This window comes from Schistocerca cancellata, chromosome 4, assembly GCF_023864275.1.
Source record: "Schistocerca cancellata isolate TAMUIC-IGC-003103 chromosome 4, iqSchCanc2.1, whole genome shotgun sequence".
NCBI classification, from domain to species: Eukaryota; Metazoa; Arthropoda; class Insecta; order Orthoptera; family Acrididae; genus Schistocerca; species Schistocerca cancellata.
The window spans coordinates 539016235-539030581 of record NC_064629.1 but is presented as its reverse complement, the minus strand read 5'-3'; the positions used below and the strand labels follow the sequence as shown (position 1 = coordinate 539030581).

At 36.1% G+C, this 14347-nt stretch overlaps 1 protein-coding gene across 1 annotated transcript in view; it reads right to left on the bottom strand.

The window, feature by feature from the left end:
* Window positions 1-14347, bottom strand: part of LOC126183377 (protein unc-79 homolog) — an 852060-nt gene that overhangs the window by 474597 nt on the left and 363116 nt on the right. The window contains 3 exon segments of the mRNA XM_049925310.1: window positions 4672-4785; window positions 9043-9240; window positions 12831-13032. Coding sequence (XP_049781267.1) covers window positions 4672-4785; window positions 9043-9240; window positions 12831-13032 — 514 coding nt within the window.

Sequence of the window (14347 nt, the reverse complement as noted above, 5' to 3'; positions counted from 1 at the left end):
AAAATATAGAAAGGTTCTTGCAAAATATAAAACAGGCTAACTGGTTTTGAAACAAGGAAGCTTTATGAAGGTTTTTGTCAGGTATTTGAGAAAATATTAGTGCCCAATTTCTGTTAAAACCTCAAATAGTGATTGAACTGAAATCAAATACACATATCACAAATTTATCTTTACATGTTGCATTCACTGGTACTATAATTTAGCATTCACAGACTCTTCCTTCTGATAAACGGGCAGAAAAGCACAGCATTGTTAGGAAGGCCATCCAATATCATAATATCATAATAAATTGAAGAAGAGGAAGAGGAGGAAATTAAAAGCCAAATGATCATTACAAGGATTTTGAAAACATGAGAAATCAACAGTTGAGAAATAAGAAATACTTGGACTAAAGATAGAAACAGAGTTAAGGTGAAAAGAGGCGTTAAGTAATTATAACAATGTTAACCAAAATGGCAAAGAAAAAGAATGGGTAAACAGAATGCAGATGATATCTGGAGTGATAAGAGTATGTATGGGGCAATATGAGTGGTAGGAACAAATACTTAACACCTGCTAAGTTCTGTGGAATGAATGTTGGGAGTAAGAAATCATGTGGCCATAGGAGAAAAGCAAGAAACAAGGTGTGCTGTGCTTCTGGGTGTGCTCCGCAGCAGGATATTATGTATTAATATGACAGTTACAAAAAATTGAACCATGTGACAGAGATATGGTAAAAATAAGATGGAAGAAAGGTCAAAATTGCCATTATTAGTAGTTTGCAGAAAATGATATGTAAAATAGATCTCATTGGGGTCAAATGAGTTTAAAAATTCACATACAAGTCTGTTGCAGAAGTTAGTTAATATGTCCCATGACAGCACAATACTGCATAAAATTAGGTACATTTATTTGTTGAGGTGAGTCAAATGTTCTGGGGATATTAAAGTACTTACAAATTCTGCAAAAATATGTCCATTACATAAATGTACATGGTTTGCTTACAGGTGATTATTTCCTGACCAAATCATCATCATCATCATCATCATCATCATCAGCCAATTCAATCATTAAATGATATGGCCTCTTCGAATCATGGATTCAGGTAGGCTTTTAGCAGTCTTCTCCAAGTGGGACGGTCTTGGGCAGTTCTCTGCCAGGTGTTACCAGCGATCTTCTTGATGTCTTTGTCCCATCTGTCTGGTGGTCTTCCTGTAGGCCTCCGGTGCTCTCTCAGACTCCACTCCAGTACTAGCTTCATCCATCTGTTGTCTTTTCTTCTTGCAACGTGGCCAGCCCACTGCCATTTCAAGGGACCTACTGTCTCTAAGATGTCGTTAACCTCCGCCACAGACCGGATGTCATCTGCCCTTTTCCTATCCTTTCTTTTATAGCCCAACATTGATCTCTCCATGGCTCTCTATGCTGTCCTAAGTTTCCCTTTTGTAAATGAGTTCAGTGCCCATGTCTTGCAGCCATAGTCATCACAGGAAGAATGCATTGATCGAATACTGCTTTCTTCAGATTTACTGGCATTTTTTATCTGAATACTGTTGAATTCTTCCCAAATGCTTGCTGACCAAATATACTCTTTAAAACAGATCTAAGACCTGTTTATTCCACAGAGCATTCAGTTTTATCCTCCTGAATAACTACTTTGTAGCTGAGGACAGACACACTAACAGATATGAGCAACAGCAACAGAAAAAAGGATGTTGCTACATTAAAAGAACCTTTCACGTACCTCTCATACCACAATGCCCTGGAGTCTGCAGTATGACAGTCCTTTATCTAATTTCTAAATATTCATAAAATCTTTTTCTTCTGACCTTATAGTGTAGTAGAGATATTAATATTTCTAAAACATCTTAACTAATTTCATGAAAAGCATGTCAAATCCAGTAAAAAACAATGTTAGTTCCAGTGTAAGGTACGATACCTCTTCCATCTGTAAAAATGCCTCTAACAACCTGAGTGTTTGCAACAAATTTGTCTGTTTGGATGCCTCATCACTACACAGAACAAAGCCAATCATTTCATTGTTTCACTCAACCACTCATCCTCAGAATTATTGAATCATCTCAAAATAACAAAGCATTATTCTTCTCACTACACAATACTACCCTAGCCTAAAATGTATTGATTAACTTTTCCACTGAAACTATGACTTCTGTAGTCATGCCTTGAAATAATGACCACCCTATCCACAAATCTCAGAGGCATCATACCTCTAACACCTTCTCATCAACAAACCAATCTCTACAACATTCTGTTGAAACCTAATGCCACTCTTCAATCTGCTTTGCATATAGCATGAAGCATAATACTATGACCATCCTCATGGGTGGCTTATCCTATGCCCACATTTGGCTCTTATAATATCTTCTTGACCATTGAGAGATTCACCTATGGCACATGCCATGTGATTTTCAACCACTGTTCAATTTTTTTTCTACATAACAGCTATTATAGTGTCATTCAGGATAAACACAGACAGGTATTCTATACTGGCATTACAGAGTATACATAAAAGACAGAGATTTGAACCATTAACTTTCTGAATTCGAGTACAGCATGCTAACCACCTTGTTTGGTAAGTATCCTGCAAGAGAAGACACCATGCAACACAACACTAAGACTTCATTGCCTGCTTTACATCTCAGACCATTTGGATCCTTTATTTTAGCTATAATACCTCATGCACTAATAGTTGGGTACTGTTACAAAGATTTTTTGGTTTTGAATAACCGATCGAGTCTCACCACACTACAACCATCCTGCCATGATCTACCCCCTTCTCACTTCTTACATTTCCCATCTCCATTTCTGTCATCATTTTTGCATTTATTTACGTTGTATTTTCTTAATTTTGAGTACTTTATAGCTTTTCTTGTATTTTCTGCCTTTAATAGCTTTTCCTTCCCCTTTTTATTGTTGTTCTTTTTTCCTTCATCTGTGCTCATATTTTCAGACTCACCTTCCCTTATACATAATTTATTTAATTCTTTCCCAACCTCTTATAGTGGTTCAAGATTTTCCATTTTGTATGATGTCAGAATTTCATTGCTAATATCCGTTGATACAGGCTACTGGGCGATTTTTCCTTCTAATGTCCAGAAAATTCTTCTAAATAGTTCTGTTCTTTTGCTGGAAGAAGGAGTTCCACCTTGGAAAAGTTAGTGTTAGTTTTATTTTCTTGGTCCATGCCTCCAAATGCAGTTGTAACAAGAACCAGTGATACAAATCAAAAGCTTTTGCAAAATCACATTTTACTACTTCATTTTTACATGTAGTTTTGAAATATCTGTTATGTTTCAGAACATTTATAGAGTTAACAAATGACATAGAACCTTATTTGTTTAGGGGTTCCTTATGACCAGTTTGCCAGATTTATTTGATGGTTTTTTTTACTGTCTGGAGAATTACAGGTTTGTTTTTGTGTATTCAATTACTGGTGTGTACAGCTTAAATTGTAACACACATAGGTTTAAATCATTTAATAATGTATTCACAAATAGAGACAACAGAAGAAAATGAAGCATGTAAGAAATTTCACAAGTGTGACTTTCCAGCAACTGAAACACAAACACACACACACACACAAAGAGACATACACAAAGCATTGGTATGTTGATAGGAGACAATAAAAAACACACAAACACACACACAAATTTCTAGCTTTCGCAACCCAAGGTTGCTTCGTCAGGAAAGAGGGAAGGAGAGGGAAAGACGAAAGGATGTGGGTTTTAAGGGAGAGGGTAAGGAGTCATTCGAATCCCGGGAGCGGAAAGACTTACCTTAGGGTGGAAAAGGGACAGGTATACATACACTCACACTCTCTCACACACACAAACACACACACACACACACACACACACACACACACACACACATCCATCCGCACATATACAGACACAAGCAGACATTGGCCTTTACAATGTCTGCTTGTGTCTGTATATGTGCGGATGGATGTGAGTGTGTATGTGTGTGTGTGTGTGTGTGTGTGTGTGTGTGTGTGTGCGAGTTTATACCTATCCCTTTTCCCCCATAAGGTAAGTCTTTCCGCTCCCGGGATTCGAATGACTCCTTACCCTCTCCCTTAAAACCCACATCCTTTTGTCTTTCCCTCTCCTTCCCTCTTTCCTGACGAAGCAACCTTTGGTTGCGAAAGCTTGAAATTTGTGTGTTTTTTATTGTCTCCTATCAACATACCAATGCTTTCATTTGGTAAGTAACAGCATCTTTATTTTTAGATATATTTTTCCCACGTGGAATGTTTTCCTCTATTATATATACACACACACTCACACACACACACTCACACACACACACACACACACACACACACACACACACACACACACACACAGAGATAACACAGATATATATATATCTTATACATATATATTTACAAGGTTGGATGTGTGATGAGAAGGGGAGAGGAAAAGCGGGGAGAGAGAGAGAGAGAGAGAGAGAGAGAGAGAGAGAGAGAGAGAGAAGGTGAGCAGGAGAGAAAGAAGTTGTGTGATTGAATAATGGTAGTATAGGACATAGTGATTGAAAGACAGAAGGCTGAAGAAGGCATAAGGACAAAAAGTTCAAGGGAAAGATGGAACAAACATAGAGGCAAAATTCTGTAATTACCATGATATGCATGGCACCTTAAATGTCATCACACTACAGCTACACTACCTGCCATTCTTGTACTGGGGGGAAATGACTCTAGCAACTGACCAAGTCCAAATCGGGAACTCTTGCGCTTGAGGATGGGTGCTGAATACTGGCGGTTGTACACCTTCTCCTTCTCTAATTAACAAAATTTTTTTTATCAGACTTACATTTATAAACATGATAAAAAAGGGCATCAACCTGTTAAGTAATTCATGCAACTAGTGAACAAAGACAAATTAACAACATATGGGAAATTTATTTCATTATCAGTTAGCACCACCTTCACCATGCCATTTCTTTCATAAAAAGATGCTGTATTAACATATTTACATTAATTTTTAATGTACATAAAATTGTTTAAGTAATGTTAAACAGTATAGGAAACTACTGTTTAGATGAATATGACACTGACTCACATTCACTATGAATAACATGCAATAAATGTACAAGCACCAAAGGCACATGACTTTTTTACACAAAAAAGCTCTGTGGAGAATTTACAATGAAGCACACAGTCACATGCATACTGGCCAGACTTGTATATACAGCATTAATAATGACATATAAAAAATATGACTTCAGAATACTCATATTCATGAACATGATTCTTTCATATGACTGTGCAAAAAGATCCAGATCAGATTAATTGTTAAATTGTAGTGCCCTTGCAGAGATCTCAAGCACATGAAAGAAAACATGAGGAGTCAATAATACATCATATTTCCACATGTTTCTGTTGAAACATAAAACCCAGTTTATCTTGTGTCATCTTACCCCTGCACATCACCATGATTTTAGGCACATCACAGTTCCATTAGTCACTGCATTACAGTTGTGGTACCAGATAAATTCTTATTATATAGTATAAGACTTCTTAAAAATACCTGTGTTATTATTACTGTATTATGAACAGTTGTAAATTGCATGGTAGTGAAATGAGCACATAGATAATTGAGAACATTCACTCGCAAGTTAGAGCAACATTTAACCTTTCTAACCTGAACCTATGATATTCAGATGAGTTATTTTACTTCAACAAGTAACAGCATGGAAATGCAAGATTCCTTTTTCTACAGTATATGTTCTAGTTGTGCCACATAAATAGACACATACATGATGCACCTGGGCATGTAAATGATTTGATACAATTAGTACAACTTTGCTATGTGTACATGTACAGGTGATAGGCAAAATAATGTGAATAGAGGGGATGGTTGAGTTTCACAGTCAACAATGCAGGTAAGGCACATGTCATGCTCAACTGTGCAAGTTCAGTATGGACTAGGCATCAGAGAAGGTTGTTTACAAGTAGTACACAATTTGTATCTGCATTGAGAGGCTGTGGTTGACGTGCAATGAAAGACCTAACAGAGTCCCAAAAATGGCAAATTGTGTGGGCCCGATCAGTAACCGAGACAGCCAACTTATTGAATATTTCAAGAGCAACTGTTTCAACAGTCATGACAGCCTACACAAAACATGGAAAGACATCATCATGTAAATGCAGTAGTGGGTGCAAATCAAACCTAGTTGACAGAGATTGTCATACGCTAACATGAATTGTGTCAAAACGATACAAAACTATGATGGCTAAAGTGATTGTAGAGCTCAATAGCCGTCTTTGAGACCCTGTATCTATTGACACTGTCTGCCATGAACTCCATAAAGCAAATATTCATGAATGAGTTGCTATATCAGAATTATTAGTGATGACAGCCAACACAAAGAAGTGTAAAACATGTTGACAGGAGCATAAATCCTGGATGGATGATCATTGAAAACACTTCATATGGTCTGATGAATCAACAGTTTCGTTATTTCCAGCATCAGGATGGGTTTACATCTAAAAAATGCCAAAAATGTGTACAATCCTGACTCCTTGATTCCGATTGTTGAGCATAGAGGTGGAAGTGTGATGGTGTGGGCAGCCACATCATGGTATTCTGCTGGTCCCATCATTACTCACAAAGTCTGTGTTACAGCCAACGAATATGTGAATATTTTAGGTGATCAGGTGCACCCCATGATTCAAATGTTGTTCCTCAATAATGATGCCATATTTCAGGATGATAATGTACTCATTCACACAGCCAGGAAAATACAATTGTGGTATGAGGAGCATGCAGCTGAACTGCATCGTCTCCCCTGGCCAGCACAGTCCTCGGACTTGGACATTATCCAACCCCTGTGGGCGGTATTTGAGTGTAGACTCTGGAGCAGATTTTTGTCTCCCTCATCACTACAGGAGTTAGAACAGGTTCTGATCAAAGAGTGGCATAACATTCCACAGGAGACTGTACAATCATTATATGCTAGTATTCTGAGAACAATTGCAGCCATATTACAGGCAAATGGGGGTCCAACCCCTTATTGATAAACTATTCCCAAGTAAGTACAGGTGTTCATATTATTTTGCCTATCACCTGTAGATCAGCACAGATTAAAATATTTGTTAGTGGGAAACCACATTTTCTAACTGCTGCCACTGACCTCACCATCAGTACGATGTAAAGCTCTAATCCTTCTTCTTCTTTTTATATATTTTAAATCACAATATGAGTATGCATTATTATTTATTACCAGTTGGGGTACAATCAGTTGTGCATTAATCAGAGAATGTGTTATAAGTTTCCAAGGAACAATAGACAACATTTATTATATGCAGCACTAACAACAAGAGACATTTTGTGAATGGGGAGGAGTATATCACTACATATGAATATGTGATCTTGTCTACATAAGATCACATGGTTTCAATGAGAAATAAATTAAATGACCAATGAATTACAATCACTTCTGCCATTTGGAAACTTTATGATGTAGTCACATTATGATGATGAGAAATCATCATTTGACCCTGCATGGCAATGTGATATGATTAGTCAGTAGATAGTTAGTATGCATTTCATCACAATAGGCACTTGTATGATTTACCACAGTTTCATAAAAGAGAACCATAGAAGACTGGAGAGATAGGGCTTTCGTCTCAGAAATGACTACAGTTTATTATTTTTTAAACCTCCTATAGTTATAGCATGCAGATTGATGTTAATATGGAGATACAACAAGTCATCATCACATCTGTGGGCAGTGGAAGTTGACAGTACAGATGGGTGTAGGGATTAGTGAGTGCTGGTGAAAAGGGACATGATACTTTGACACCATTGAGCAGTAGTCAGTTACAAAACATACCCTTCTTGGCCAGATGTAAACAAATTGAATATGTTCCAGAGAATACTGGTGGCATTATCAATACCTTATTTGAGTTCAACATCAGAATTACATTTCTGATATAAGAACCATATTAATTGAATGGCAAACAAGTATAGACTTGGATGGAGAAATGACTCACAGGTTAAACTCCATTATACCACTAAGAATGTCAATGCTTAGTACTAACCACCTGAAACTATAGACAAACTATAGATCCAGCATGCAATGAGTCCATTGCGCAGGATTATGGTAGAAATTTTATGACATTGGAAGTGTTTACAAGAATGTACTCTCAGATCCCTTCAAATTCACTTTATATAATAAACTAAAACATCAACAGTACTGCCAAACAATAATTAAAACCTGTCATTAATAAAACAAACAACACAGTCCTAAACTCACCATTTCTTGCTCATAGAATTTCTTAATGCTGTGTAGATAAATCAGAAATACATGCATATTTAAAAACACTGTAATGAAAAATGTTTCATTGTGTTAAACAATTGTCACTTTTTGTAATAGTTAAAAAGAAAAAATTCTAAATGTGTTGTTTTTCAATTTGATGCTATTCTCACACAACAATGCTGATAAAAAAATGAAAGCAGAAAGACTAATATTTCTTTGGTGAAAATTCTTCTCCTTATGACAAAGCTAAGAAAATCAATTTCTGATTATGAGCAGGATACGAGATAAATACTTCTGATACAGTAATAGGTACACCATACTTGTGAAGGTGGGAGTATATGTCTATTCCCTGTGAATGATTTCAACATACAATTAATACAAAATTACAAGAGGAAATCTAATCATTTATTATTAAGTTAACACAAAGTAATATACAGAACTGACTAGACAGAGTAAAATGTCTCCAATATAATAACAAATCAGGTGACTTCCTTTATTCTTCACCTACTTCTATTCAAATTTTCTGTTAATTACTCCCTGCTTGATTACCATATTGAAATCTGGCAATTTTCTTGATTTTTAAAAACTTAGAGCAAGTTTTGATTTCATTTACTTTGCTTTGTTATTGTTGAGTCTGATACAGATTTTCTTCTATATATTTTAAATATGACTCCTATTGTAGCAAAAGTAGCTGTATCACAAAAATGTGTGTTTTATCCCAATAGAGAAACCTTATTTACAACTTGACTGAACTGTTTTACATCATGAATTTACCTTGCTTAATGTCTGTTCTTGAAACAATTGATGCAGGTGCAGACATTGTACGTTTATAAGGCCACTTTGCACCAAAGCTGGCACTCAGAGTTTTCATTGTACTCATAGTACTGCCATCACATTGTTGTGAAAGAGCTTCATGAGCACGGTGCAACTTTCGCATAAATGCTTCACTGTTCAAATCTGTATTTCTTAAATCTGTGCAGAAGAAAACAGTTTTTACAGTTATATATGCTATACAAACTGGTGGCTGCAGTTAACATTGAAAATAAGACAAAGGAAACATATTCAGTACATTACTTGAAGCTAAAGAAGAAATATAGGAAACAGCTAACAGATGCAGATATGGATAACATGGTTAAACAAGAAATGAAAAATGATGGTATTAGAAACAAATTCCTTTAGTTGTAGGGTTTTTATTTCAAAATTTATCTTCACCACCAAACTTAATAGAAATAAAGTGGTAAAATGGTTTTATTAAAAATAAAGCCTCAGAAAGTATGGAAATATTGTCACGTAAAAAAAACTGATTGAACCTGCACTTTACTAGTTGTTAATTCCACGATATACTGTCAAGAAAGATTTTACACATTACAATAAACAAGGTTTGAACACAGCTCTTTGGAACCGAATTCCAAATTGTCTCCATCTGAGTACCAAGTTCACCTCTGTTGCCAACCAGATAAACATAATGAGTTTAAAAAAATTACAAACATTTTACACGGATGATGAGAGGAAAGCATTGAACCAAGCAGTTTTTTGTGCATATCTACCACTTATGAGGAGAAAGAATTGCTAACTACTGATCTAATTACTACATCCTGCATCACTCAACTACCAGATCACCAGATGCTTGGTAATACTGAGAATGATATAGACTACAGTCATAAGTTGATTTATGAATATGATATCACATTCTAGCAAGGTACTTAACAGTAATGTAGCCGACAAACAGAGATCACAATGAAGTTGTTTTTTATGAGCCTCCAGTATTCCTAGAACTTCATTTAATGTTCAGTCAGATGAATCATGTTTTGCATTCACTTTCCCATTCAGAGCTAGAAGTATGAGAACGTCAAGGATTAATGATTTGGTACAAGATGTACCTTTTCTGCCTCTGTAGCTGAGTGAACAGGGCAAGTGAGTGCCATGTCAAGAACCCAAGTTCGATTCTCAATACTGCAAGGATATTTCCTTGGTGGAAGGACTGGTACAAGGTGCACTGAGCCTCATGAGACCAACTGAGGTGCTGCTCAACTGATTAATAGTTGTTTCAAGATCTAGAAATCTACCAATGACCAGGAGACCGATGTGCTTGAACACATGCTCCTCCATACTGCATCCAATGTCACTACTGGCAGATGATAACATAGTGGTCAGTTGGGCTTCATTGGCCCATCCAGGGCAAGAATATGGTATTTTACCTTTTGCCTGCAAGATGTACTGCACTACTTATATGTAAAATGTGTGCTAACCCCTCAAGATGTGCAGCCCATACTGCTTAAATTTGCTTCTGCTGCTTGATACACTAACTAAACTTAAACCTAGATGATACTATGTGTGTTCTGTGAGCACAGTAGTCAAAAACCCCATTAAAAAAACTTTAATTCCTGAACATGACCATTATTTCTACTTCATTTTGTAGAATTTGCCTCGAAATGAAAAACAAAATAATGTAAGTCAATTTCCTAATTTTTCCATTTTGGGGAAAAAAAAGAAGAAAAGAAAAAAAAGTGGGCAAGTGGGAGGTGATATGACTCCTACAAGCTATCTGTATTCTTTTTGTTGCAGCCGTTGTAATATCTGATGCTATTGGCTGGCTAAGTGCTACTGCAACAGTTTATGATGTTACTGTTGTTGCTGTTGGCTGGCAGCTGGCTAAATGTTGCAACATTTACTGCTGTTGCAACTGCAATTCCAAATGCTACTTCCACAAGAACAAAATCTTTTTGGTTTTCAAGCCATGCCAATTTTAATAAAATTCTCAAGCTGTTGGTGACTATCTCAGCCATCATTATCAGGAGTAAAACTACTGACTGCTGGTGCTGTCAGGATTTTCTGCTTATATAGCCATGGTTATGGCTGCTGGCACCAATCAGAGGGCCAAAATGAAGTGTTCTTGAAAGGCGAGTTGTGCAGCTCATAGTTGAACATTGTCTGGAGAACAGATACAAAATACAGTTTGAGAACACAAGAGTCTTGGCTGATGCATCAATATACTAAGGTTCCATTATAAAAGAGGCAGTTGAGATCAGAATGAACTTCGACAATTTTAACAGAGACCAGGGGTAAACACTGAGTAGGGCATGGGGTGGACTTTGGATGTTGAAAGGAATCAACAATGGATGCTTAACGCTTGTAGGGAGGCAGGATCAGCAGTTTCAGATGTGGTGCTGTCCCCTCGCGCTACCTGTCATCACTCGGTATGAGGTGCTATGAGCTGCACAACTCACCATCCGTCCACACATCAATTTGGCCCTGTCTGATTGGTGCCAGCAGACGTAAATGTGGAAAATAATGCCAGTTCTCGTAGTCAGTAATTTTACTCCTGATGACAATGGCAGTGATAGCCATCAAAAGCTTGAGAATTTTATTCAAATTGACATGGATGGAAAACTGAGAAGATTTTATTCCGACATGCCACCATGAAAGACTCTGAGGATGCTACTTCCACATCTTCTTAAAATCAGGTTCCATGCTAAACATTAGGTTGTTGCATGGTCAGAATCAACTTTCTCACCACCTTTCTACACTACTCATGAGCTGGTAATACGCACAGTTAGTGATCACCTGCAAAGATAATGATACAGAGATTATTGGAACAAGTAAGCACTTCTATGTGGTTTGTAATGAAAGAGTTTGTGTTGTTAATGGATGATAAAAATCAAAGTCACAACACAGCAAAGGTTGTTATAATGTATGATGAATCTGTCCAATGAGTAATGTAACCAGAAAACATTTAACAGACTACGTTAAGATCTGACTATCATATAATGTGATAATTGTGGTTTCATATAGCTGATACTCACCATTCAATATTTATTCACTGTTATAATATAGAACACAGTATCCAAACAACTCTTACATGGTTTCTCAGCAACACTACTTTTTTAAATATTTATTGGAATTATCTATTAGACAGCAATGTGTTTGAACTTTCATCAGAGAGAATATGTGGGACTGGTGTAACTGTAAGCATCATGCAGATAGAATTTTCTGTTATGGCTCAGAACATAAATGTTTGTATAAAATTTGTATATAAAAAATTAATGTAAACATAATACAATAGTGTTAATGAAATAGAATATATGAGACTCATCTAACTGTAAGCATCATGTGAATAAAATTGTTTGTTATGGCTCAGAACATAAATGTTTCTGTCAAATTTGTTTATAAAAATTAATATAAACACAATATGGTAGTGTTAATGAAAGTCTGTATGCTGAGCCATTGTGTTCAGGTTCTTGTTTATGTGTTTATCAACTACTGAGCACTTTCACTATATTGTACTTTCACTATATTGTGAGTGGACAGTTTCACTCATTCACTTGTCAACATTAATGTAGCATAAGCAAATAGTTGATGGGTAATGAATGTGGTAATTAAAAAACATTTCTACACATAAATGTGTTTTATTGTAGGAGCACCTAGTATTACTTAACCTGGGGCCCGTGTATGGGAAGCTTATCAGAATGCTCTCCTATTCTGACACTTTTACTTCAAAAAGACTTTTTTAAAGAGCTACCTTAATCTCATTTGTAAGATAGCAATATGATTGAAAAACATACCTCGAAGATAAGAAATGTCTCCTGATTTCTCAAGATTGATCTGTGCTTCCAAAAATAAAGCATCAAATCGATTTAAGAAAAATTCCCATGTTAAGATTCTTCTGTCACTAAGTGTATTATGAAGTTGGTATAAAGACTGCAGTACAACAGGACGGTCCACTATCACAGAGTCAAATTGTGCTTCCAGGCAGAAAATAAGTGCCTGAAAAAATTATTTTAAATGGCTACAATTTTATTTGCCATTAGCTAACTGTTACAAAAATGCATCTTAATGGATTCTAACATTACATTAATTTTATTGTAATTAATATTTATTCAAATAATGATACACAAATTATTTTCCTGCCATGTGGTATTGGATTAACAGAAACATACTCATTTTCAGAACCTGGTATTTCTTTTTTGTGTAAGTATTTGGAGAAAATGGCATTGTAAAAGAACTGAAGATGAATATCATGATACATCCTGGGTAGCACAGTTGAAAGGAAACTTAACAATCACCACAATTACCTGTATTTTTAAATCACCTTCTCTAAATTTACATCCGTACTTAGCAATCCACTTTGCAGTGTGTCACAGAGGGTGTGTTGTGTACCATCATCACTTTCCCACCACTTTCCCTCTTTCCTGTTCCAGTAGCAAATAATTTACAGGGAGAACAATTGCTGGTAAGCCTCCACATGCGTTTGAATTTCTCTGATTTTTATCTTCATGATCTTTTTGCAAGATATCCAGAGGCATAAGCAATACATTTGTTGGCTCTTCTAGGAATGTACACATTTGGAACTTTTGACAATAAACCACACAGTGATGTAGAACACCTCTCTTGCAGCATTTGCCACTGAAATTCATTTATCATTTCTGTGACACTTTTGTGCTTACCAAATGAACCTGTAACAAAGGATGCTGCTCTTCTTTGGATCTTCTATATTTCCTATATCAGCCCTATCTGGTATATATCTCATACTGAAGAGCAATATTCAAATATTGGTCAAATAAGGGTTTTGTAAGCTACTTACTTTTTTAGGGACTACTTTTACTGAGGATTTCTCCAATGACTCTCAGTCTGGCATCTGCCTTACTCATGGTTAATTTTGTGAGGTTGTTCCACTTCAAACTGCTTCATACATATACTCCTAGATATTTTATGGAGGTAACTGAGTCCAGTGATTGTTCTGCAATTGTGTAATCATGCAATAAAGGGTCTTTCTATTTATATATTTGCAATATGTTACATTCGTTTATGTTGAAAGTCAATTGCCACTCCTTGTGCATCAATCCTCTGCAGTTTTTCCTGTATTTTACTACAATTTTCTAGCATCATGACTTTCCTATATACAGCAGCATCATCTTCAAAAAGCTGCATGGAATTTCTAGAGTTATCTGCCAGGTCATTTATAAATATTGTGAAAAACAGTGGTCCCATAACACTCCCCTGTGGCATGCCTCAAGTTACTTTTATGTCTGATGACTTCTCTCGATTCAAAATGATATTTAGTGTTCCTTTTGCTAGAAAC